Raw genomic sequence first — 24,885 nt, 5'->3', positions numbered from 1 at the left:
GTGTAAGGAAAATTTTGAAACCGTTGTATATCAAATTTTACAAACTGTAATCTGGAGTAGTTGATCAAATTATTTAATTCAAAATGTCAATGTAATTGAGATACAGTAGTGTATGTAGATCTTATGAAAATACTTTTCAAAATAAAGCATATTTATTCTCACTCACTCAACATGCATGATTGAATACTTCATGTATTCCAAGTAGTATATTTGCATGGAAACAGTGTGGAATGTCAAATTTCCCTGTACTTAGGAAGGGTTGTAGAATTGAAATACGATTTGGGCAGATAGACTTAATTTATGTATCAAGTCTGTCATCTCTATGCTGAGTATTTAAGTCCTTTTGAATGCCATACAATATGGTTGTGGTTGCATTTGAAATTAAGAATCAGGGATCCCTGGGTGGCGCAGTGGTTTAGCACCTGCCTTTGGCCCAGGGCGCGATCCTGGAGATCCGGGATCGAATCCCACGTCGGGCTTCCGGTGCATGGAGCCTGCTTCTCCCTCTGCCTGTGTCTCTGCCTCTCTCTCTGTGTGTGTGACTATCATAAATAAATAAAAATTAAAAAAAAATAAAAAGAATCATTTATATGCCAGTTTTACAGCTTCCTTCCTTTTTATTATTTAAATTACCTGAATAAATGAAATATTAATTGGACTCACCAGTGGGAGAAAGTTGGTGGGCACACTGAAGAGCCACCCTTTTATTTCCTACAACCTATGATAAAATTATACTGCCCACCCTATAAACTCCTTGAGGAAAGGGATCATGTTTTATACAACCAGGTATTCCCGTTCTAGCAGCTAGTTGGAGCTCCAATTCATGTCACTCTTAGGATTATTAGATAAAAAATCAATGCTGGCGTTTTTTGGGGAGGGTTTTAAAGAAATATTTTTGAGGTACTTAAAAAGCAATATAACATCCTCCTTTTTTCCAGACTCTAAACATAAACAACAAAACAAATAACCAAGACCAGTAGCTGTCCTAAAATAAAGCATTACATTTTATCAGTTTCTTAGAAACTTGTACAGAAATAACAAGAACAAGCACATATATATTTTCAAGCATCTGCAATAGATCAAAGTTACTCAAATTGCATTTCTTTAAAAAAAAAAAACTTGAAGCTTAAATGATGAACTTTTCTTCATTCTTCACTGTTCACTTGAGTATTTCATTTCCAAACACAGTGGATAATTTTGTTTTTCTTGAATTTATTTTAACTTTATACTTAAAAATAAATCATGCACAACCCTTCTATTTCGGTATCACTTTATCTTCATAGGTAAACTACAATTCACAAGTTAATAGTAAAACATATGTCACTGCAAATATTAGGCAATAACTCCAGTAACTGGATAACAATGATGTCAGATCTAGGGAAATAAAACACAGTATTGAGACTAGAAGTAAGGAATTATTCTAAATCCTAACACCAATTCAACTACTTACCCTCCTTGAATGTTTTACTGGATGTCGAGAAATCAGTAAACTCGAATCCACTTCAATTTATTTCCCCAGTTTGTTTGCATTGTTTCATCACGACCAGAGTTTATTAATATGCTCATAAATTAAAACTTCTATAAATTGTCCAGGAATGAGCATACCAACATGCTTCTGTTGATTATAATTCAGTAATCCTCAGGATTATTTGCATACAGTTTGAAATTAATATGTTTATGCGGTTGTCTAAAATTTAAATAAATAATAATAATTGAATAGAGCTAGAGAAGAATTTATATGAGAAGGACTAACTCTCCTTCTGTTTAAGCAAAGGGGCAAACATCAGTTCAAGTCAATTAACAATTACAAAAGGCCAACTGGGTGTCAGTGAGGACCATAGCACCCATACCCAAAGCCATCACCTCCTCTCTCAAACCGCATGCCCTTGTGGGCATATGTGTATCCATCCCATAGCATCCTTGTCATTAGCATCATCACCAGCACCTCAGGTGTATGGCCAAGTAGTCACTTGTTCTCTCTACTTCCACCTTCTCCGATTCAGCCACCCTTAACTACAGCAACCCAAGTGAACCTGAATCAGATCATGTCACTCCACCACTCAGAACCTTCCGGTGACTTCCCATACTAAAGTTCTCAACGTAACTGTAAAGCCCTACGTGCTATAGCCCCTTACCCCCTCTCTGATCGCAGTTCATACCCATTGCTCCAGCCACACTGGTCACCTCACTGTGCCTCGGGCTCTATGGACACCGACTGTAATATCTGAGAGGCTCCCAGCTATTCCCATCTCTCACTCTGCCACTTGTCACCTTAGCAGTCTGTATCGGACACGCTCGCCATCACCCAGCACTTTCTATCACTTTCTCCTGCTTTATTTATTCTTTTTATCCTTAGCATGTTTTAATATCTAATGTATTTCTTATTTTTTGTCCTATTTATTATTTCTCTCTCCTCCTGAAGTGTAAGCTTTATAAGAGCAGAATTTTTTAGTTCTTTCATTTTTATATACATTTATATACATTTCTGTATCCCCAATATGTAGAATAGCAATTTGCACATAGTAAGCTATCAATAATTTTTGGTTGAAGCAAGGAATAAATACAATATTATCACTGATAATAAAAATGTATTATTCTTTTACTTTGCTAAGCACTTTAAATGCATACTGCCATATTTTTCTCAAATATATGTTATTGGTTCTGTGTAGTGGAAAAAAACAAGGCACAGAGATATATTACAGTCTGTTCAAAGTTGAATCTTTTTTATGTAATTTAATTAGTTAATTAGTTTATTTTTAGAGGGGAGAAGGAGCAATGGCAGAAAGAGTGAGAGAATCTTAATCAGGCTTCACACACTGGATGGAGCTCAACAAGGGGCTCAGTTTCATGACCCTGAGATCATGACCTGAGCCAAAATCAAGAGTCAGATGCTTATTAACCAACTGAGCCTCGAGGCACCCCATAGTCACATCTCTTATAAATGATTCTTTATCTAATTGTGTTATAAGAAGACATGTCTGCTATTAGAATGTTTTACCAACCGGAAGATTCTCATTATTTCACCTTTTAACATTTCCTAAGCTGGAAATGCACCTCACAATTGAAGACATGTCGGAGTTTAATTAGCAGAGATTTAACTTTTCTTTGTAAGTGGCTCAAAAAGTAACTGATGATATTGTACATTTGAGAAAATTAGGTATATTAAAATCATTTTGAAGGCAGTACTCTCTGCTTCACCTCTAAATCTTTGATCCCCAGCACAATGTATAGTATAAAACAAACACCAATAAACATACTGAATGAAAAATAGAGTTAGGATATTTTTCTTCTATTGCCTGTCTTCTTCAGTAGGTTTTTCTGTAAAGCTCTTAGAGACGGCTTCATGAGCTCAGGGAACGTGGTAACTATACTCAACATTTTATTCCCAATACAACTCCTGTTACTTACTAAATATGGATAGAGGGACACCTGGGTGGCTCAGTGGTTGAGCGTCTGCCTTCGGCTCAGGTTGTGATTCCGGAGTCCTGGGATCAAGTCCCCTCCCCGCATCAGGCTCCCTGCGGGGAGCCTGCTTCTCCCTCTGTCTATGTCTCTGCCTCTCTCTGTGTGTCTCTCATGAATAAATAAATAAAATCTAAAAAAATTAAAATAAATATCGATAGAATGAATTAATCTTGTAATTTCTAGATTTGAACTTTCTTATAGGTCAATAATATATGCCATACTTGATACTTAAAAAAAGAAAAGATTTCAAACTTCTGTCAGTTAATATGGATACACATGGGTTTTAGGGTCAAACTGCATGTATTTAAATGCTGGCTTCACCACTTACCAACCATGTGAAGCTAGGGAATTCACGCAACCTCTCTGTACCTTGCTTATGCATGTAAAGCCTTAGCATACTGCCAAGTATGTCATTTATGCTATTATCTATTATCTCACATTATTGTTTGCTGCTTGTTTATTGTCTACTTGGATGCTGAACAATGTATTAAGTTTTGTGGATTCTACAGTTTTCTTAGCTGGTCCTGAATCTTTACTACGAGAATTAGAAATGCCATAAGCAGAAAGAAATTAGCTCAAAGACAATTACTGCCTCCCCTCTTAACAGCAGTGGGCAGGCTGCTCTTTGGGGGATCAAGTTGAGGTTCTCAATGTCCCATCCAGGTTAGTATCCTTAAGAATGAGTCTCTGTACCATGGCTTGGTTGTTTGTCCATTCTTCTACTTAGGAACTTTTAACCTTTGAAAAATTACTGAGTCTCTTGGTGCTGCAGTATCACCATCTGTAAAATGAAGGTAATTAATAGTGCCTCCTTACAGATTTTCTGTCAGAATCAAATGGGCCAATTCCTATCCATATTAAGCCTTAAGTAAATACCCATCAGGTCTGAACTATAGCAATACCAATAAAATTACATGTGAGCAGTGTTTAGGAAAAATTAATTTCCGAATTCATTAAGACCTTCTGCATATGTGTTTCTGTCATTAATCCTGTCTAAAGTCTAACACCACACATGGTCCTAATGGAAAGGGGTGGGGGGGTTTGATGGACTTAGTTTGAAATCCTGGTTCCATCATTTAACAGTTATGTGAGCCTGAGAGAATTACTTATTTTGACTTCTTTCATCTCTGAAGTGGAGGTAAATACATCCACCCAAAGATTATTAGGAGCACTAAATTGGAACACATTTAAAACATACAACACAGTTCCTGGCATGATAGGGCTAAATATGTAGCAGATAATTTTAATAAGATGTCCTCAAATCCCCTATTTAGCTTATTATTTTATATAATAAGGCCATTACAAATTCATGTTTAATAAGTATAGATTATTTCCTCTATTTGCAATAAGAATGATATGGGAAAATCAGAAAATATAAATGGATTAAATTACAAAAATAAATATGCCTTCCCATGGCTAATAATTTGTGGAATTTCACTATCTTAAGAGGCCATAAAGCCAAATATTATAAATGAATTCTGAAAGGAATCACATAATTTCCTGATAGGTAAAATTAATGTTTCTTTTTTAAAGGTAAGTATAATCAAATCTGCTGCCACCAGCTTATATCCATGGGGATCAAGCAAAATTTCTCTCTTCTACCCAGAGCACTGTGCAAGTACCAAAAGCCACTTGTAGTGTTGCTATGGTTTTAGGTTTCTTATTTCCTCTATCAAGCCCTTGGGAAGATTTCTTCAATAACTGACCTTGGATTTATTTAAATAAATACTTGGAGGGAGGGGAGAAAGAAACATTTCTGTAGTCAGCCTAAATACTGTATGTTGGAATGAAGTCAGCACAGAAGATTAGTAAAGGGAAAACCATCAGGGGAGACGCATATTTTAGAGAAGAAAAAAAATGAATCAAGAAGAAAGTTCATGCACTTTATGAGTAGAAGGTAAACATTTCTTCTATTGTGAAGTTTTATCTTCTTTTCAAAATTTTACAGTTTTTTTTTTTTGGAGGATGCCTGTAATAGTCTGCTAAGGCTGTCATGACAAAATACCACAGACTAGGTAACTTAAACAACAGAAATCATTTCCTCCCAGTTTGGGCAACTAAAAGTCCACAAGACCAGGGTTCTGGTCTGGTTGGTTCCTCTTGAGGTCTCACACCTTGCCTTAGAAATGGCCACCTTTTCATTATGTCCTCATATGGCCTTTATTTTATGAGCATGCATCCCTACTATTTCTTCCTTTTCTTTTCTTTTTTTTTTTTATGTCTTCCTTTTCGTTTAAGGATAACAGTTCTATTGGATCAGGGCCCCACCCTTACAATCTCATTGAACCTTAATTGCCTTTTTTAAAATCTCCATCGCCAAGTAGAGTTATAGGTGGGGTAGGGCTTCAACATAAGGCCTTGGGGGAAAACAATTAACAATGTCCATCCCCAAAAATATGTTTTGTGATCAAGAATACTAATGTCTTATTAGAATCATTGTACTTCCTAGAGACCCGGGATCGAATCCCACGTCGGGCTGCCGGTGCATGGAGCCTGCTTCTCCCTCTGCCTGTGTCTCTGCCTCTCTCTCTCTCTCTCTCTGTGACTATCATAAATAAATAAAAATTAAAAAAAAAGATTTAGAATCATTGTACTTCACTCCCTTCTTAAAGCATGTGGAAGATTCAGTTGTAGAATGCACGAGATAATTCAGGATGTCATTTTTGATAGCTTATTATAGAAACATGGAATATGGAATTGGGGGACACTGATTTACTTTCTGTAGGTATGATTATGATTCACTTACCATCTGAGCCTATATTTTTTCATTTGTAAAATTAGAAATTTGTAGTTACAATTACTACATGCCGTGAATTCAATGAGATAATAAAGACATTGAAAAATGTAAAGCACTATACCAATGTTGGTTATTTTCACTGTTTTCCATTAGTATACTCCACAGACTATAACCTATAGTAATATTCAAATAATATTTATTATTTTCAAGGCAGATTGAAGGAAAAATAAACTAAACAAACTAAGCCAAAATATAAAAATGAAATAAGCCATGGGCAATATATTTCAGGAGACAGGAGAATTAAAATTTTCTACATAAGGAGTTTGTTTAGTCACTTTTATGAAAATATAAGCACAGTGAGCACAGTAACAGTGACAAAATAGTGAGAATTATATAATTTTGATAAAGTGTTATATGTAAATAGGCACCTCTCTGCAACACAATTCCAAAGAAATAAGTTCTATATTATTCCTTAATATTAATATGTCCATATTAAACTAAGTCCTTGCAGTGTATTACATAACAATTCAAACTTTAAAAAATTCCCTTATCAGTATACTTCATTGCTTCACAAGAGTATATTCAGTTTAAATATGGATGTCCTGAAAGAGCATTATTTGGAGGAAGAGGAGACTGTGTTCTTCCTGCGTCTTTTTGTGTCTTTTTTTGTGTCTGGTAGTTTTCTTAATGATAGCGTAAAATGCACTTATAAAATAATATTTTTAGCCTATCAACTACAAGGACTCTTAACAACTCCATCTGCTATATTTATCATTTTTCCTTTTTTCATGATATTTCACAACTGAACCCTCCCTTGCTTCCTTGACCTACCCTGATGTTCTTCTATCTTGACTGAGAGCTAATTTACTGTAGGTCAGACACAAGGCTAAAAACTGAGGAAATAGTCTTGAACAAAACACATTAGTATGTAACCTCGTCTTGGTAACTTTGAAAAGGTTCCTTGGTGGAGATGGCATCCAAGCAATCCCCAAAGGCTAAACAGAAATTAGCCAGGTGGAAATAGGATTAGGAATGCTGCAGCATGTGCAAAAACCCTGAGGCAGAAAGAACAGGGTACAGTTGGGAAATTACTGGTAATTTTGTATGGCTTAATGGTGGAGCTGAAAGATGAAGAAGCATTACAAATGAGCTAGAGAAATAAACTCATAAAGGGCTTTAGGCACAAAGAAAAGGAGTCCAGTCTTTGTTTAGAGGGCAGACAGAAATGATTTAAGGGATTTTAATCTGGAGAGTAACATATTCCAATTTATACCCTACAAGATGCCTCTGGCAAAAGGTAGAGAATTGTTTCAATAGGATAATTTTAGAGAAAAATAATGAGCATTGATTTCCATTATGTGGTGGTATTGTTAAATACATTTTGGTGTGGTACTATAGTGTTTAAAAATCTGAAATCTGGACCATTACAGAGCACAAAGAAAAATATATTAAATCTGTGCTAAAAGACAAATCTATTCAAAATTGGCAAGGCCAGACGCACAGCAAACAAGCATCTTGTGATAGTGTATCGTTGTTCCTTGTGTATGATTTGTGTGATTGAGACAATAGACTGGTCAATCTTCTCACTGCATGTGGGATTATGCAGTTTTATCAGAGTAAAAATGTTTACAAAACAAATCTCTTCCGTCCCAGAGCATTGTATGCTAACTAAAATATCTAAATGAAGGAAAGTGCATTCATTTAGAAAGCATTCTTCAGTATCTATATAATTCTGAAGAAACTACAAATGAGAGATGGCATTATTTAAATTGAAGGAGCCAGAGAAAATGCTTGGAGTTAGTTTTTAACTATTGCCTTACTATTCTGTCAAGTGGTATAAAGTGAAGAATATTTCCACCAGCCAGAAAACTTTGCACAAAAAAGGCGCTTGTATCCCAGCAACGACAACACTGACATTTGTTTTTAAGGCTAATACTTAATATTAATAAGAACAAGAGTATTTGATTTTAATATTAATTTATTTTAATTAATTTAATATTAAATACTATGCAATGTCAAGTTATTAATAGTTCTTTTTTAAAAATATTTTATTTACTTATTTGATAGAGAAACAGTGAATGCACAAGCATGGGGAGCTTTAGAGGGAGAAGCAGGCTACCCAGTGATCAGGGAGCCTGATATGGGGCTTGATCCCAGGACCCTGGGATCATGACCTGAGCCAAAGGCAATCACTCAACTGACTGAGCAACCCAGGCACCCGTAGTATTAGTTCTTAATTGTATTTTTTTTTCTTTTTGAGACATTTCAAGAAATTTAAATGCAACTGATATATGTATTAGAATCATTTCTACTGTTTGTAATTTTAAGAATTGAATTTCACTCATGTTGCTAAATTTTATATTTGTGGTAAACAATTGGTGTCAATTTTAGTTTATCAAAAATCGATAGTAAAATCTCAATATTGCCATTTTGTTCTGGTATTGCTTTCACTGGCAAAACACTTAGAAGGTCTGTCGTACTCATCTACTGATGAGTGGGGGAGTGTGGCTAGTGATGATTGAGAACAGAGGAAAATAGAGAAATGAAAATCAATGAGACTCAGCAGTTTGGGGGATGAGATATAAACGGAGGAAGGGGAAAAAACAATCCTCTTTCTGCTTTCATGAACTTTACATCAATGATGTTATGAACATCGCATTCCCACAGAGGGAGACTCCAAGAGGAAGGAGAAAAGCTTAGAAGAGAGGAAGAGGAAACAGAACAAGCAAGGAGACAGCTAGAAAAATAGCATCACTTCAGAACATGCTACAGTTTCAGTGATTAAATGTTCAGAAAATCCATATTCCCTTCCTACTGCCGTCTCTATCTTGTTATACATACCAAACACCCAGTGATGGATGTGGTACCTCTTCTGGGGCAGCAGAGTCAGGTCGATGACACGTTAAAGAAAGCAGACAGTGAATGACAAACAGCTGGAGGCTCAACACAGGACTCCGAGTTCCATAAACCCAAGCTACTTTGAATCTGGCTAGAATCAGTGCCCCTGGGTTTATTGCCAGTAAATGAGGTTAAGGGTAGTTTCTAACCTTACAATTAGGAATGCAGTGTATGTATGTGGAGGCCTGGCATGCTCTTGCCTTCTTAGGATGGAAATATATATTTTCCCAGAAAGATGATCCTCTGCAGTGATTATTTCCATAGTATTAATAGAACATTCCTTTGGATATGTTCTAGGCTTAATAACCTGTTAATATCTGATCAAGGAACCTCACCAGTTGCATTTGGAATTTGGAATACATTTCCCCATTTTAAGGAATCCGGTTAGAAAATAATTTATGAGACAACTAATTGGAAACTACTTTTACTTTACATTAGTAAATGTCAAGTCTTGGAGGTTTTAAGATGGGTTAGTTCTCAATCTTCAAGCTACTGTACTCAGAATTGTTCTTTACCTTTTAGCTCGAGAACACTTTAAATTTTGATGCCCTTTTTTTTCCTGATCCGTCTCCCATAATTACTTCATCTTTAGAAACTCATGTTATATTCAATGTGAAAAGACTATCATAAATAGCTCTCTCCTATATAAGTTTGAAAATTCTGAGGTGAGGGCTTGAAGTATTAATCCTCTAAATGTTAAAAAGGCCTGAAGGATTAAGAAGCTTACTGAAGAGTTGGGTTGTGCTGCAGTTTTCTTCTCTGTGATTTGAGTTGAGTGAAACCATGGATAAGCCAATGTTTGGCATTGGTCAGACGTCTGTCATGGTCCTGAAGCGGCGCTCAGACACCTCATGCTACTGGCTTATGTATTCCATGTTTAAGGCTCTTTGAATTGTCAGATAGAAACGGTTCCTAAGGTACTAGGACATCTTGAGGTGATGAACAAGCAATGTAGGTGTTTTCTTTTGAATTTTATTTCAGAAATCTCTACCACAGGACCTCTTGGCATGGGAAGCACCACCACCAGTACCACCCTGCGGACCACAACTTGGAGCCCCGGGAGGACCACCACCCCATCCATGTCAGGAAGAAGAAACCGGAGTACCAGCACCCCATCTCCAGCTGTGGAGGTGCTTGATGACATTACCACACACCTGCCATCAGCATCCTCCCAAATCCCAGCTCTGGAAGAGAGCTGTGAAGCTGTGGAAGCCCGAGAAATCATGTGGTTCAAGACCCGTCAAGGACAGATGGCCAAGCAGCCATGCCCTGCAGGAACGATAGGTAAGTCTGTTCTACTGACTAAGTGAAAGATGTTTTTTTACTTTAGCTTGCCTTTTTTTTTTTTTTTTTTTTTTGCATTTTTTTCTTTAGTTTTCTGTTTGTTACTACATATTTTTGCAATTTGACTTTGAATTCTGGACTCAGCCCAATTACAATTTAAAGCAACATATTTTCAGAGTTTCTGAAGAAGTCACCAGTAAGGATTTGGTGTGTATACACGTGAGGTCATTGGTCTTTGCCCACAGTGTGAGGGCTGTGAGTGAACTTACCGTGAGGCTGTGGATGTCCTGGCTACTCCAGAAGGCCAGCCCTTCTGTGCAGCAGCCCCGGAGTGAATCACCGGGTTGCTGGGAACTAGTTCTCATGCTTGTCACCAACTGTCAAATGTTGCCAGCAGAAAACAAGGTGGAGGACTTCTCCCTTAGAAGTCATCATCTCTTAGAAGATGATCATGGAAACTACTTAAAACTTAACAGAAGAGGAAGTTTGACTATGCTTTTGACAAGTCATTGTAGCTGTCCTTCGATAGCCAAAGACGCTTCACAAAGGCAGGAGCCAGCCTTCCATTACTGAACATCCAGTAGAGAGCGCGAGATCCATCTTTTTCCCCTAGGAGGTAGTTGAAAGCTGAATAGTTCTTCCGTCTTCCCTGCCCTTTTTTTTTTTTTTTTTTTTTTACTGATGTGATTCAAAATATCCCCAAGTGGTGACCATATTATTATTTACAATTTTTATGCCAGAAATAGCCTGGTTTTCTTATTTCCTACACTGATCTTCATAAAACTAATATATGATCTGCTGAATAATATTTGCCTTATTCCATACAATATGTAATGTGTAAATAGAGCAAAGGCACAATAGATGTCACGATACAAGCAATAGAGGCTCTGTCTTTGGGTGTTGTCAATTTGGTTACTTTATTTTTTTTTAATTTTTTAATTTTATTTTTAATTTTATTTTTTTTTCGATTTGGTTACTTTAAACAGGTTTGTCTTAGCACAGTTCCAATGTGGATATATCATTCTGAATCCTGTAGTATGTGAAGTGGGAGAAGGACCAAAAAGAATATTGGCTTTTATAAAAGTGCACATGTAATTTCTGTTTTCAGCAAAGTCTTTTAAAAAATATTCTGAAATCCTTCTTCCCTTTATGAAAGGATGCAATGTTTAGTTCTAAAGTTTTCTGTGGTACTGAAGTCAGTTTGATTCCAACAGTTTGAAACCTTGTCTCTAAGCATTTCGTTCTGGGCCTCAGCTCTTCATTTCTAAAAGAAAAATAATAATACCCCCCCATCAGATGTTTGTTGTGAAGGTGAGTGAAATACTTTATTTGAAAGCAGTTTTAGAACTACAGAGCACTACAGAAATATGTCATTATTGTTCTGTGAAAATTGAGAGAGAGCTTCAAAGGAAACCAAACCTTCTAGAGCCCTCCCAGGTGAATGTCCCTGCGCTACAATCTTATTTTTAACCTTTTCTCTGTCCCCTCTGCTGTACTCTGTCCAGACCCACACAGACCCACATTCAAGGCTGTCCCTTGAATTATTGTAATAGCTTCCCCCAAACCTTCACATCTCCCCCTCAGATTCGTCCTCCATGCTGCTGCCACAGTTGTCTTTCTAAAACCTTAATCAGCTCATTTCTCTCCTCTGCTTAATGTTCATTGATTTTCCAGCACCCACAGGTGGCAGACAAGGGAGTTTATGATCTGACTTTGCCTGCCTTTCTGAGTCCATTAAACACAACTCCCCTCTACAGTAGACCTCAATTTAAAACATTTGAAGTTTCCCAAGGACAACTTATTTTTGCTGCACCTGGAATGCCCTTTCCTACCTTGTTTTCCCAAAAAACCTGCACACTGATACCTTTAAGACTCAACTGCTACCTTGCCTCTGAAAAAACTCACACAGTAAGCCCCGTGGGGGCAGGTACCACATCGATCTAATTTAGGAAATTGTTCTCTGAACCTGGTATAGGTGCCAGCAAGTGCTTTCAAAATATTGAATGTTTTTATTTGTTCTGTGCATTTCTCGAATGTCAGTTATTTGCCAGGCGCTGTGTGCGGTGTTTCAACAAACATTCTCTTAGTTTAATGATGTCAGTTTTGCCTTTGTTCATATTTAAACATAACATGGATATAAAGTCTTTGTAAGCAAGATGGTTTGAATATTTAAAGCAGACTTATTTTTCTCATTGTTTTAGGAGTATCAACTTATCTCTGCCTGTCTCCTGATGGAATCTGGGATCCCCAAGGACCGGATCTTAGCAACTGTTCTTCTCCTTGGGTCAACCATATAACACAAAAGGTAAATCGTATGACTGACAAGGAAGGTTTTCCCAAACCGAGATCCTCTGTTATTGATTATAACTGTTGCAAACAAAGTAGTTAAGATCTTTTAATTAACATGGAAATATTCTACCTTTTTAACTTCATTTAAGATTTAATGACAACCTTTGATACGCTATGTGTTAATCTAGAATTTTGTTGTTCTTAAAGGACAAATCTGTGAACTTCCTCTAAGCCAGGCAGTATTGCTTATAATAATTTTATTATGAATAAAATTTTTATAATATTGTGAACTACAGATATAAAAGTCCAAGAGCCATTATAAATCAAGCAGGCAAAAGCTTCTAGCATACATGCATATGTATTTTCCCATGGAAATAATGATCACCAAAACGTCTACCTTTGGAATCTTAAGCTATTTGATAAATGTTCTGTAACCTAATCATTTATCAGTGTTAAAAGTATACATATGTGGACAGAATCTTGCAGACTCAAATTTTCAGGGCTTATTTGGTTGCAGTATGTTGAACATTTTTATTATTAATGCACTGTGGGGCTTTGAATTGATTTCATTACAAACAGAGACCAGATGTGCATTTATGCCAAAAGGGCTATGGGATGAATCCTTATTATAGCAATTTGTGTGGATTTATGCACTCCTAAAATGAAGAGTCCTTCTATGGCACATTAGCTATGCTGAGGAATTTCTGAAAGAGATTTTTTTCCCGAGAAATATTACAAATGATGGCCTTACTAAAAGCCTGTCTGTGCCATTTGCTCTTTTCTCTATTTGTTTTTAACCAGGCTGATCCTCAATAATATACTGTATAATAATCCATAAATATCTACCCAGTAGATCATTTAGCAGATGAGCCATAACTATCTATTTACCCTAAATCATGGAAGAACAGTGGTTATATTGACTCTAGTTACCCTCTTACATATGCATCTCCATACTTGTTGCTATTCATAATGATGCTTCTCCAATTTCAGCACTGTTCCTGCCACAGTTTTTATGTCCTTTGATTTTATTACAATGTAGCTCAGACCCCAGGGCAAATAACTCTTGCTGGATGTGATCAGATTAAGAGATCAGTAGCGTATCTCCTTACATTAGCAACTTTTAAAAAATACTCCTTACATACTTAGCCCAGAGGGTAATATTAATTCAGTAATAATTCACCTAGAAGGCTGACTGTTTTCATGATAATTCCTGAATATAGTTAGACTGTTTCATTGCAGGAGTTACTGAGTGACTTTAACTGATAATGAGACTTAATTCTTTTCTTTCCTCTGCAGACCTCCTAATCTTATGACAAAAGAGATAATTCTTTGCAAAGATCAGACAGCTGTTGCCCATTTGATTTATAGATGGGTGGTGATTTTTTTTTAATATAACAAATATGTTCCATTATTCCAGAGCATTTCTGTTTAATCCTGTAGAGTCTGTAAAAATATATAATATTATAATTATATTAAGATTATAGCATTTAGGCAGTTGGAGTTTATAATAATGCCTTAGCTTCATAACTTGTAAGTTTATAAAATCTTCAAAAGTTTAACGGGAGGCTTTGGAGCCCTCCAAATCAGATTATATAACTAGGCCAAGGTCAGTGTTGGAGCTAGGGTTTTAGGGGGATCTACCTTTATCCAGGCATCATACATAGCCATGACACTGGTTAAACTATGCCCAGATTTTGACTGCCTTTATATCATACCTACTTCCCTAGGCCCTCTTTACTTTTGTCCTCCCTTTTACCTGGTGTATCCCTCATACCTCCAAATATTTATGCTCTTTTTTTCTTTAAGATTTTATTTATTTATTCACAAAAGACACAGAGACAAAGACCGAGGGAGAAGCAGGCTCCAGCAGGGAGCCCGATGTGGGACTCGATCCCTGGACTCCAGGATCATGCCCTGGGCCGAAGGGTAGACAGACGCTCAACCGCTGAGCCACCCAGGTGTCCCACATTTATGCTTCATTGAATACAAACAGTAGTTTATATTCTACAGGTTTCTTTACCACAAAGCTCCAAAACTTTTAATTATTAATACTGTCAATACTAATTGATATTAATTAACATTGATAGATGTTTTGTAACCTAATCATTTATCAATGTGAAAAGTATACATATGTGGACAGAATCTTGCAGACTCAAATTTTCAGGGCTTATTTGGTTGCAATATATTGAGCATTTTTATTACTAATGCAATTATTAAAATGGAGAGAATTTGTATGCAGTATTCACAGAGCCATTTGTCCACATTATCTCCTTGCTCTCCAAAGCCTCCTTCACAGAATCCATACCTTTGCTCATTTCGTCTGTCAGAACCAGAGTCCCAACAACAAACAGGTGGAACATTCGAAAAGGGTTCGCTTACAGTGTTCTTGGCGGAGCAAAGGTGAACTGGAGGGATTGAGTAGGAAGCCACTGCTAGTAACAGGTGGAACGGCTCCCATCCCCAAGCCTGTGGGTTGATGGATCAGAGGAGTGACTAAAAATTGGAAGCGGATGTCTGAAAGGAAAGTTGACCCACAGACAAGAGACTCAGCCTAGCATCAGGCAACTTTTCAGAAAGAGATCTAGGGGAATAAATACCCTGACTTCACTCCCCCTCCTCCTTCCATTCACTTGCCCACCCTCCCATTGGACAAACCAGTGGAAGCCAGAGAAGAGGGGTGCTCTGGATAACACCCTGGTAAGTACGCTGTGTAGTGCAGAGAGCAGGATGGAAGCGGAGGGTAAATGGCCTTGAACCAATAATTGGAAAGTACCCAGCATAGCTCTAAGCTTTGAACTCCCCTTCTCTCAACCCTCTGCCTTTTCCCATCTTCTTCTTTCTCCTCTCCCTGCTCCTCCCCTCCCTGCTTCCGTTCCCACACCCCATTCCCACTGCTCTGCTCTCAACTTCTCCCTTTTTCTAGTGGATTTCTTTTTTGGTCCCGTTAAAGATTAAAGAACTGTCTTTCATGATTCATTCCTTCTCTCCTCCCCCTTTTGTAGTCCTGTGAGCTTCAAACTTGTAAAATAAAGGAACACTTCTTACCCCCTATGAAAGCAGATGTGAGAAAAGAAAAAGAGGAGATTCTCTGTAAGCAGTGTATTCAGTTTCCCCTACTCAAGGGTCCGTTGAGTGAATGCATCCTGGAATGTGAGGCACCTCCTTTATGACTTTCTGGGGAATTTCTGTGGGCTTTCGAGGAAAGAACACCTCTGGATCACATTCTCGGAAATCAATTAAATGAGATGCAATCCAAACTGGAGGTCCTAAAGACGAGGGTTAATGAGGTAGAAGAACAAGTGAGTGACATAGAAGACAAGTTGATGGCAAGGAAGGAAGCTGAGAAAAAAAGAAAAACAATTAAAAGATCATTAGGAAAGGTTAAGGGAAATAAATGACAGCCTCAGAAGGAAAAATCTACATTTAACTGGGGTTCCCGAGGGCGTCGAAAGGGCAGAGGTCTAGAAAGTGTATTTGAACAAATCATGGCTGAGAACTTCCCTAACTTAGGAAGGGAAACAGGCATTCAGATCCAGAAGATAGAGAGATCGCCACTAAAATCAGTAAAAACTGTTCAACACCCCAACATTTAATAGTGAAACCTGCAAATTCCAAAGATATTCTCTGCATCTCTGCCATGGGGAGGAGCATTCTTTTCATTATCAATAATACTGTCCACCCACTGTGTGTTTGGCACCACTGCAGACAGCAAGTATACACAAATAAGTGGATTAGGATGCCTATTTTAGTTTGAAAAAGCAAACTATATTTCCATGGTTGTTAAGGAATGAATGATTCCCCGTCAACCTCTATGCCTGCAGTCAGGCCAGAAGAGAGAAGGAAAACAGGCAAAGAATCCTGATGGCTTCTAATTCAGAAATGAATTCAGGCCACTTATATACTGGTGAAATCATAGAATAAATTGTGGTGATAAAGAGTAGATTACATTTAATTAGAGAATGTAAGCCTCTAAAGTCAGAGTTTCATGAAGAAGTTCATTACAAACTAGCTGGAATAGTTTCATGAAGATGAGATTTAATACAAAGTACAACTTGTATAAAAGAGGTAAAAGTTGTGCACAAGGGGGCCTTTACTCCGGCAACAATAGAGAGGGAGGAGGGAGAGAGATAAATTGGTAGGTAGTGGCATAGATGGATGGATGGACAAGATGGATAGAAGGAAAGGCAGGTTCAAAGATCAACAGTTGGATGAATAGAAAGATAGGTAGATTGATCTTCAAATTAATTTTTATGAATCTTTTCCAGCTCTTCTTGAAAACCAGCAAATTAGTTCAGAGCTCAAGCACCTCAAACATATCCTATTTTCTCACCTTAATTACTACTTACTGAAATATATAGTCTCTGGCTTTAGCTTGATCTCTAGATTACACTCAGATTTTCAAAAAGGAATTTATATTTTCTATGTTGCATACTTTTAAAGAGCTTATTGTGCTCTCTTCGGCAGCACATATACTAAAGAGCTTATTGCACTTTCCAATCCCTCCAGTCTTTTTCAATTTAAAATTCTTTGAAATTACAGTTTTGAATAGCTTCCATATTTCTCTGTGTAGGATGTGAAGTATGCTTCCTACTTCATTACCTGGTTCAACTATTATATGAAAAAGAAATGCCTGAATTGTCGCTGGAAAATAGTCTTTCTATTTCTAGCAAACTGAAGAGTCTTGTGTTTTGTTTGTTCACAAGCTACTGACAGATTTCGAGATAAGTTGAGTTTTTCCTGCATTTTTTTAAAGAAGGATGTGAAGATCCAGAATTGTTGTGATTTTACACTATAAAATAAGCCAGTTATTTGCCTAGGAAGACTGAGTTGAGTCCTATCACCCGGATTTTAATTTCTCCACTCTTTTTTTTTTAATTTTTATTTATTTATGATAGTCACAGAGAGAGAGAGAGAGAGAGAGAGAGAGAGAGAGAGAGAGAGACACAGGCAGAGGGAGAAGCGGGCTCCATGCACCGGGAGCCCGACGTGGGATTCGATCCCGGGTCTCCAGGATCACGCCCTGGGCCAAAGGCAGGCGCTAAACCGCTGCGCCACCAGGGATCCCAATTTCCCCACTCTTTTAATCTCCATAGAGCTAATATGGAATGAAATAAATAGCTTCTTAATTTTTCAGAGATTGGTAGGGTTTCTAGGACTTCAGGCTGATTTAACCTATTTTGGACTGTAAGATAAAAACATTCTATTTTTTATATATCTTTTGGACTCTGACTTATAGCAAGATAGCAGAACTAGGTCTTTCAAAAAAAAAATGATAGCTAAACACTTAAACACTGTGAAAAACTCCTTCATGGATTGTTTTGGCACTCGATTAATGTTTGATGTAATAAATCTCATAAAATGTCAAAACATTGCAAAGAAAATTGTTTTTCCATGTGTCAGAATTTGAAATGTAAATAGAATCCATCTCTGTCATAATTATTATCCTTAACTAAAGCTACAGGTTTTCCCCTCCCCTATTCAAGTCCTAGATATAATCCCACCATTTCAATACAGGCATTAATTTACTAATCGTCACAGAACTCATAAGATTTCTCAGTGTGCATGTGTTTATTTCTAAGAAGTAACTTCATTAGAATTTAGTGAAAGAAATGGTTGAGACAGACATTTTCATTAGATCTGTAAGCCAGGATACACCGAGTAACATTATTTCAGCCCTTTGCACAGGAGACTTGAGACAGATTCAAGGTATGCATATATCTGTTGTCTAGAAGTAAGATCATTGTGGTCCATGAGTACTGTGATGAGAGAAATAAATAGAGCAATCAGACAATAGAGTAGCCTCTGGATGCCACTGGAAAGAATATGGTTAGGGAGAGCCTGCTGTGGAAAGGCAAACTTTGATCTGAGCCATGAATGTTGAGGTCACAGCGGCTGTTGGAGAATCCAGTTAATGGCACCACCATGGAGTGCCTCTCTTTCCTTCCCCTCCTGCAGCCAATCAGATAGTAGGCCTGTCAGTGTACTTACATTCCTCTCCCAAATCAGGCCACTTTTCACCATCCTCCACTGCCACTACTCTAATCTATAATGTCTTCTGCTCCCAGAGCCTCTTAGCAAATTCCCTTTCAGCCACCCCTGAACCCTCTAATCCATTTTCCTGAGTTGATTTCAAATACATCTCTGATTAGACCACTCCTTTTTAGACACTTTAGCACCTTCCCTTGGGCTGAGCGCACTTCCTAAAATCTTTATCATGACTTCCGAAGGAGACCGCTTCATCTGCCCCTTGCTCACCTCTCCAGTGGCCTGAATCCCAGTTAGAGCCCCCTTGTTGTAGTTCCCCTAGGACCCATGCCTCCCTCCTAAAAGTGTCCTCTCTGCTTAGATGCCAACCCAATTCCTTCTTTCGCATCCCATCTCAGATTCAATATTCTTCCACAGAAAAGCATTTCCTAAGCTCTTCCGTAACTTCAGACACTAGGTTAAGATACCCTTACACTTGGGTTCCGTTTTCCACTCAAGAAAATTAAAATGAAATAATTCTTCAGTTAATTGATTAAAAACCTTTTCCATTGCTAGTATGTGAGCTCCTTTTTATTGGCTACCATTTTATTCAGCATTGTAGTCCCATGCTGTTAGAAATTCACATGTTAATTAAAGAACAAATGAACATATACACTGAATAAATGTTGAAATTCTAGAAACAGAGACATTCATCCTGTTATTTATTTATTTAATGATTTTATTTAGGGGATGCCTGGGTGCTTCAACGGTTGAGCGCCTGCCTTTGGCTTAGGGCATGACCCTGGTGTCCCAGGATTGAGTCCCATATTGGGCTCCAAGAGAGGAGTCTGCTTCTCCCTCTGCCTGTGTCTCTGCCTCTCTCTGTGTGTGTCTCTCATGAATAAGTAAATAAAATTTAAAGATTTTATTTAGAGCAGAGAGAGAGTGAAAGCCTGAGGGGGGTGGGGAGGGCACAGAGGGAGAAGCAGATGCTTAACCCATTGAGCCACCCAAGTGCCCCCATCCTGTTTTTTAAAGTAAGATGCAATATCTATTTTTACCATGTACACATACACAATTTATACTGGGTAGGTATCAATATTAAATTCTGAAGGTAGAAAAGTGTGTTTTTTTTTTCTTTCTGTTGCACCTGCAGTATCTCATCTTCTCAAACCATGGTTATTCAGGTTGTTACTTTCTGTTCCCTTCCCACCCTATTTTCCAGCTATTTATTCCCCTCTACTATATTCCCATAATACATCATGATACATTTCTGTTATTAAAATTGCACTGTTGTGTTACTGTTATCGGCCTTTATGCCCCTACCCTCACCCCAATCCCAAAGGTAGAATGGAAGCTTCATGAGTACAAGAGCTATATAATGTTCTTTTCTATTTCCTTAGGAAATAACAAGTATACAAATGATTGTTGAATGAATGAAAGATTCTTATTATGATTTCTTAAGTTTTAAGAGGAAGAGAGGATCAGGATAATAGTTACATCAATTTTTATTTTACTTTAAAAACATACTTCTCACATTTTTATTATAAACCTTTTTATAACTTAAGTGCACTTCAGAGTTTTGTTTTTTCTTACCAACTTTCTTTTTGGTGAATATGGGTTTCAGAGTTCTTTTGAGGACATAATTAGATTTATTCTTCATAAATAAGTGCTTCTTAAATGTTAAAATATAACTACTATTTTAAGATAATCCACCAGTAATTTTCATATTTGACTCAGTCTTATCACACTAGATCATCTGCTATTGATACATATATAGCAAGCACCATTATCCTTTATGTTGAGAACAGTTATATTTTGACTTATAAGTCATTTACATTTTTAACTTTTTGATTACTGTACATAAAGAAAAAGTTTAAATTTTAATATAAGGGAACTACATAGGCCTTCTTTTCCACCTCATCATATGTTCCACCCTAATATTATAATAACAAATTAGAAAACTATGTTTATACAACTACACAGAAGAAAAAAAAAGAAATGGAATAACAGTATGAAAATACCAGCACTGTTATTTCTTATTTTTTCTCTGTCTGATAAACAATTTTGATTTTCATAATATTCCCTGATAGATGTAACCAAAGTCAATACTTGCATCCTTAGTTTCAAAGATACTGTGTCAATAGAGAAAATATATAACTTAGTTTAGTAGAGCTCAAATGTTTTTCAACAAGTAAATCAAAAGACTTCAGAGGTCCTCATCTGCCCTGACATTTCTCACAGAGAAAATAATATGTGGAAATAAAGAAATAGAAGAAAACAATATAACAGCAACAACAACAAAGGTTATAGAACAATTATATAACACAATGATTAACAAAGTAAAACATGAAATTCTACACATATATTATTATGAGAATATCATAGATGGAAACTATAACAAATGACAGCACACTAAAATCATGCATTGATTGAAAGAACATCCTCTTGGAAAATTTTAGGAATTCTAGCTACTGGATATTCGTACGCACAGTAAGAGTTTTTCAAAGTTACCAAGCACTTCTATCATGTGTTTAGACTTATTGAATGGAATACTGAATTTGAATGCTTAGCAAATACCAGCATCTCACTAATTTAATTAATGAATACCAAAATTTATAAATCATTCATTGATTACTAGGTTACCCATAAGCAGCCTTAAATTGTATGTAAAATGATAATTTATGGATTATAATCACATTTATGTCTGTGACCACTTAAAAGTACTTTCGTGACCCATCAGTGGACCATGAATGCTACTTTAATGTACCTTGAATTTGTTTTGTACTTGAACATAAAAGCATTGAACCTTATAATGTATTCCATTTGGTTTTATAGGCATCTTAGCTATGTAGGCCTTGACCATATTTTACAAATTTATTGAAGTTAGTGCGGGTGTTTTCTATTTTAAAGATTTCTAAAAAGTATTCATGTAGTAGATACTTCAGTATATTCTTCTTATAGCATAAATAGTATAGAAAAAGATATTTCCTTTGATTCCCATCTTTCAGACTTCTGTGTGCTTAAATATATATAAAATAAACATAAAAGTATCTATTGCATGTTTCATACATAGCATGTTTATATGCTACTAATGTTTTGTATTTTTACTTCACAAATACCATGCTAATAGATATTAGCATATATTATATACATATATATATATATACATATATATATATATATATATATATATATATAACTTGCATTTATTTTAACTCAACAGAACATGTTGAAAATTGATGTTAAAAACATTGATCTCAGGATCCCTGGGTGGCACAGTGGTTTGGCGCCTGCCTTTGCCCCAGGGCGCGATCCTGGAGACCCGGGATCGAATCCCATGTCGGCTCCCGGTGCATGGAGCCTGCTTCTCCCTCTGCCTGTGTCTCTGCCTCTCTCTCTCTCTCTCTCTTTAATAAATAAATTAAAAAAAAAAAAAACATTGATCTCCTTTGTACTTTTAAACTATTGTACAATATTCCATGATATTTATATATATGAGCAGTTTTCTACGGTCGTAATCCATTTGTTTTCTCTTATAAGCAAACCAGAATGAACATGTTTGAACGTTTCCTTTTAACATTTTTGGGATTATTTTATTTCTTATGGTTGGAAGTGGCAAGAGAAATAACTCAGTTATTTAATCTTCACATTTCAAAATTTAATGGACACTGCTAATTTGTTCTACGTGGATGCTATACAAATATATATGCCCTGTGGTAATTTCTGAGGGTGATAGACATTTCCACAAATCCTAGCCAACATTTTGTTACTACATTGTTTTTGGCTTTTACTTTGGATTTTTCTACATACTTGAGGATATGATTATTAATGATATTGCTGTTCTAATCACCCTAATTTATGTATATAAATCTTTAAGCATTCAATTCTGCTACTAACATTTATTAAGCATCTCTTAGAAGATATTGATAACCTATGTGAGTAAGAATCTTAGTCATGTTCCTTAGAGCTCTCTGAAGACCTGCGAGGAAGATACCCTTACAGAGAGGAATTTTCTCTGTGAGATCCTGAATTTTATATTGGACTGTGCTAAAAAAAGGGGGGGGGAGTTTCCTAAACATGACAATGACAGTATTACACATTTAAGTTGTTATATGGTAAAATATCCCTATATTCTTTTACCCAAAGCTGACAAATTTATTCACATGAGCATGGGGTATTAGTCTCTATCTCTTTTAACATCTTTGGAATGTTGACAATTTGATGTATTCTTAGAGAATATACTTGAAAGATAAGCATGTAGCTTCCAAAAAGGAAGATCCTAGAAACAGCAATAATTTGCTACCCAGTGCATTGGGATCAAAATCTCTTACTTAGTTAATAAGAAAATGAAGACCCTTTGAAAAGGAGGGATTGTATTTGGGATAAAATTTTCACAGAGCTTAGCAGCCTGTCCGTGTCCATTGTGTACTAAGTACTAAATTAGACACAATAGAAAATTTGTGCTTGCCTCTGAGAACTTAGAATATGGTTGGGGATTCACAACACAAATTCATCCATACAGGATTTAAAAACTCACAGAGAAAAATCACAGGGCAAACTTTAGAGTTGACTACTCAAATGGACGATTAAGGTGAGAACAATTTTCCGAAGTAAGATTCTTCATCGGGGAGCTCCCAAAAGATAGAAACTTCAAGTTAGATATTACAGAAGAAAAAAAATGATTAACAGGGAAATGCAGGGAATGTATCCCAGGTAAAGATGGAGTTTAATAATTACTTCTTGGCTTAATGATTATAATTCATATGCAAAAACAATTGTTCACAGAGACACTTTTTAAAGATCTCTTTCTCTTTATTCATTTTTCAAAATCGCAGTTGAAATCTGGAGAGACAGCTGCCAACATTGCTAGGGAATTGGCCGAACAAACAAGAAACCATTTGAATGCTGGAGATATCACCTACTCAGTCCGTGCCATGGACCAGCTGGTAGGCCTCCTAGATGTACAACTTCGGAACTTGACCCCAGGTGGAAAAGATAGTGCTGCACGAAGTTTGAACAAGGTAAGGACTTTGGTTTTATATATATAAGTAAAGGTGTGAGACTGCTCTGGTTAATTTTTCTCCTTCTATAAAATCATATCATTCTAAAAAGCATCACTAGTTACATTCAATCTGCTTCAGTATTTTATTGCAATGGTGACCCAGTTTGGCCTCTAATCTACAGACGCAATAAATGATCATCTCTCCTTATACATTTTGAATTTACAATTATATTTTATTTGCTGTTTACTATTTTGAATGCTAAATTCTGGCAAGGCCGATAGGAGCAAATGCAATTTATTTTGTTTCTTTTTTTCCTTTTGAACTTTTACATCAAAATAATTATAATAAAATAAATGTCTAATCAATAAGTAGAAGTTTAGAAAATAGCAATGAGATAGGATATTAGCAATTCATTAAAGATGTTTCAAAAAGGAAAAAATTTAACCTACTTAATATTACACTTAAAACTCATGGGACAAGTAGTTAGGTTTTAATTTGTATTTCCTTTTGATATTTAAATTACTCAGATTTTACTTCACTGTGTTAACACTTTAGAAGGTTTAATTGTATTTCAGCAAATTTGAATTGTAAATAATGAAAATAATTCCTTTTTTAAATTTCAGAGAAGAGACATTTTATATAATATTAATAAGTATACAATATATATTTGTATATTATATAAACATCTTATGTTATTGTATATAACCTATATATTATGTAAGCACTTTAAGCATTTTATTTACATTAATATGTAAAACATATTTTACATATTTATAAGGAATATATAACTTATTCCTTATAACATCCCATGGCAAATTAACTCCATGATGAAAAGATACTAGAATGACTAGCATCAAAAGACATGTGTTCCATGAAAGGTATTTGTGTAGAAGTGATGAGTTATTGAAACTGGATTTTAAGGCCTTGAATGTCCTGACAGTCCAACTCCTTTAAAAAGCAAGAATTCAAGAATTCGGCAGTAGCAGACTAAAGTCCTCTACGGATGTCACCAAATGAACATTCCTCTTTAGAATGAAAAAGACTTTTAGGAGAATGGTCTTGTCGTATGTTAAGTTTTTTTTGTGTCTCATTACACTGAGAGTCTCACTGATCAAGATGGAAGAAATTTTTCAAATAACGATGGTTTGACACAGGAAAGCCTGACATTTTATCTGGCAAATACAGTTTTTCCTGCAATTTCATCCTCAGAAAACAGATTCAGCTTTATCTACCAGATATAAA

The 24,885-nt window shown here is 36.2% G+C and overlaps 1 protein-coding gene across 8 annotated transcripts in view; it reads left to right on the top strand.

Moving 5' to 3' along the window:
* Nucleotides 1-24,885, top strand: part of ADGRL3 (adhesion G protein-coupled receptor L3) — a 518,213-nt gene that overhangs the window by 349,494 nt on the left and 143,834 nt on the right. For 6 of the 8 annotated variants that reach the window (XM_055340466.1, XM_055340425.1, XM_055340416.1 and 3 more), the window contains 3 exons: nt 10,082-10,384; nt 12,586-12,689; nt 23,476-23,661. In XM_055340466.1, the coding sequence (XP_055196441.1) occupies nt 10,082-10,384; nt 12,586-12,689; nt 23,476-23,661 (593 nt within the window). The remainder of the gene's footprint in view (nt 1-10,081; nt 10,385-12,585; nt 12,690-23,475; nt 23,662-24,885) is intronic. The other 2 variants (XM_055340441.1, XM_055340456.1) reach the window with 1 other exon arrangement.

Source organism: Nyctereutes procyonoides, unplaced genomic scaffold (assembly GCF_905146905.1).
Source record: "Nyctereutes procyonoides isolate TBG_1078 unplaced genomic scaffold, NYPRO_anot_genome, whole genome shotgun sequence".
NCBI classification, from domain to species: Eukaryota; Metazoa; Chordata; class Mammalia; order Carnivora; family Canidae; genus Nyctereutes; species Nyctereutes procyonoides.
Note: the sequence above shows the minus strand (reverse complement) of the source record. Positions and strands in the feature narration are given on the sequence as shown.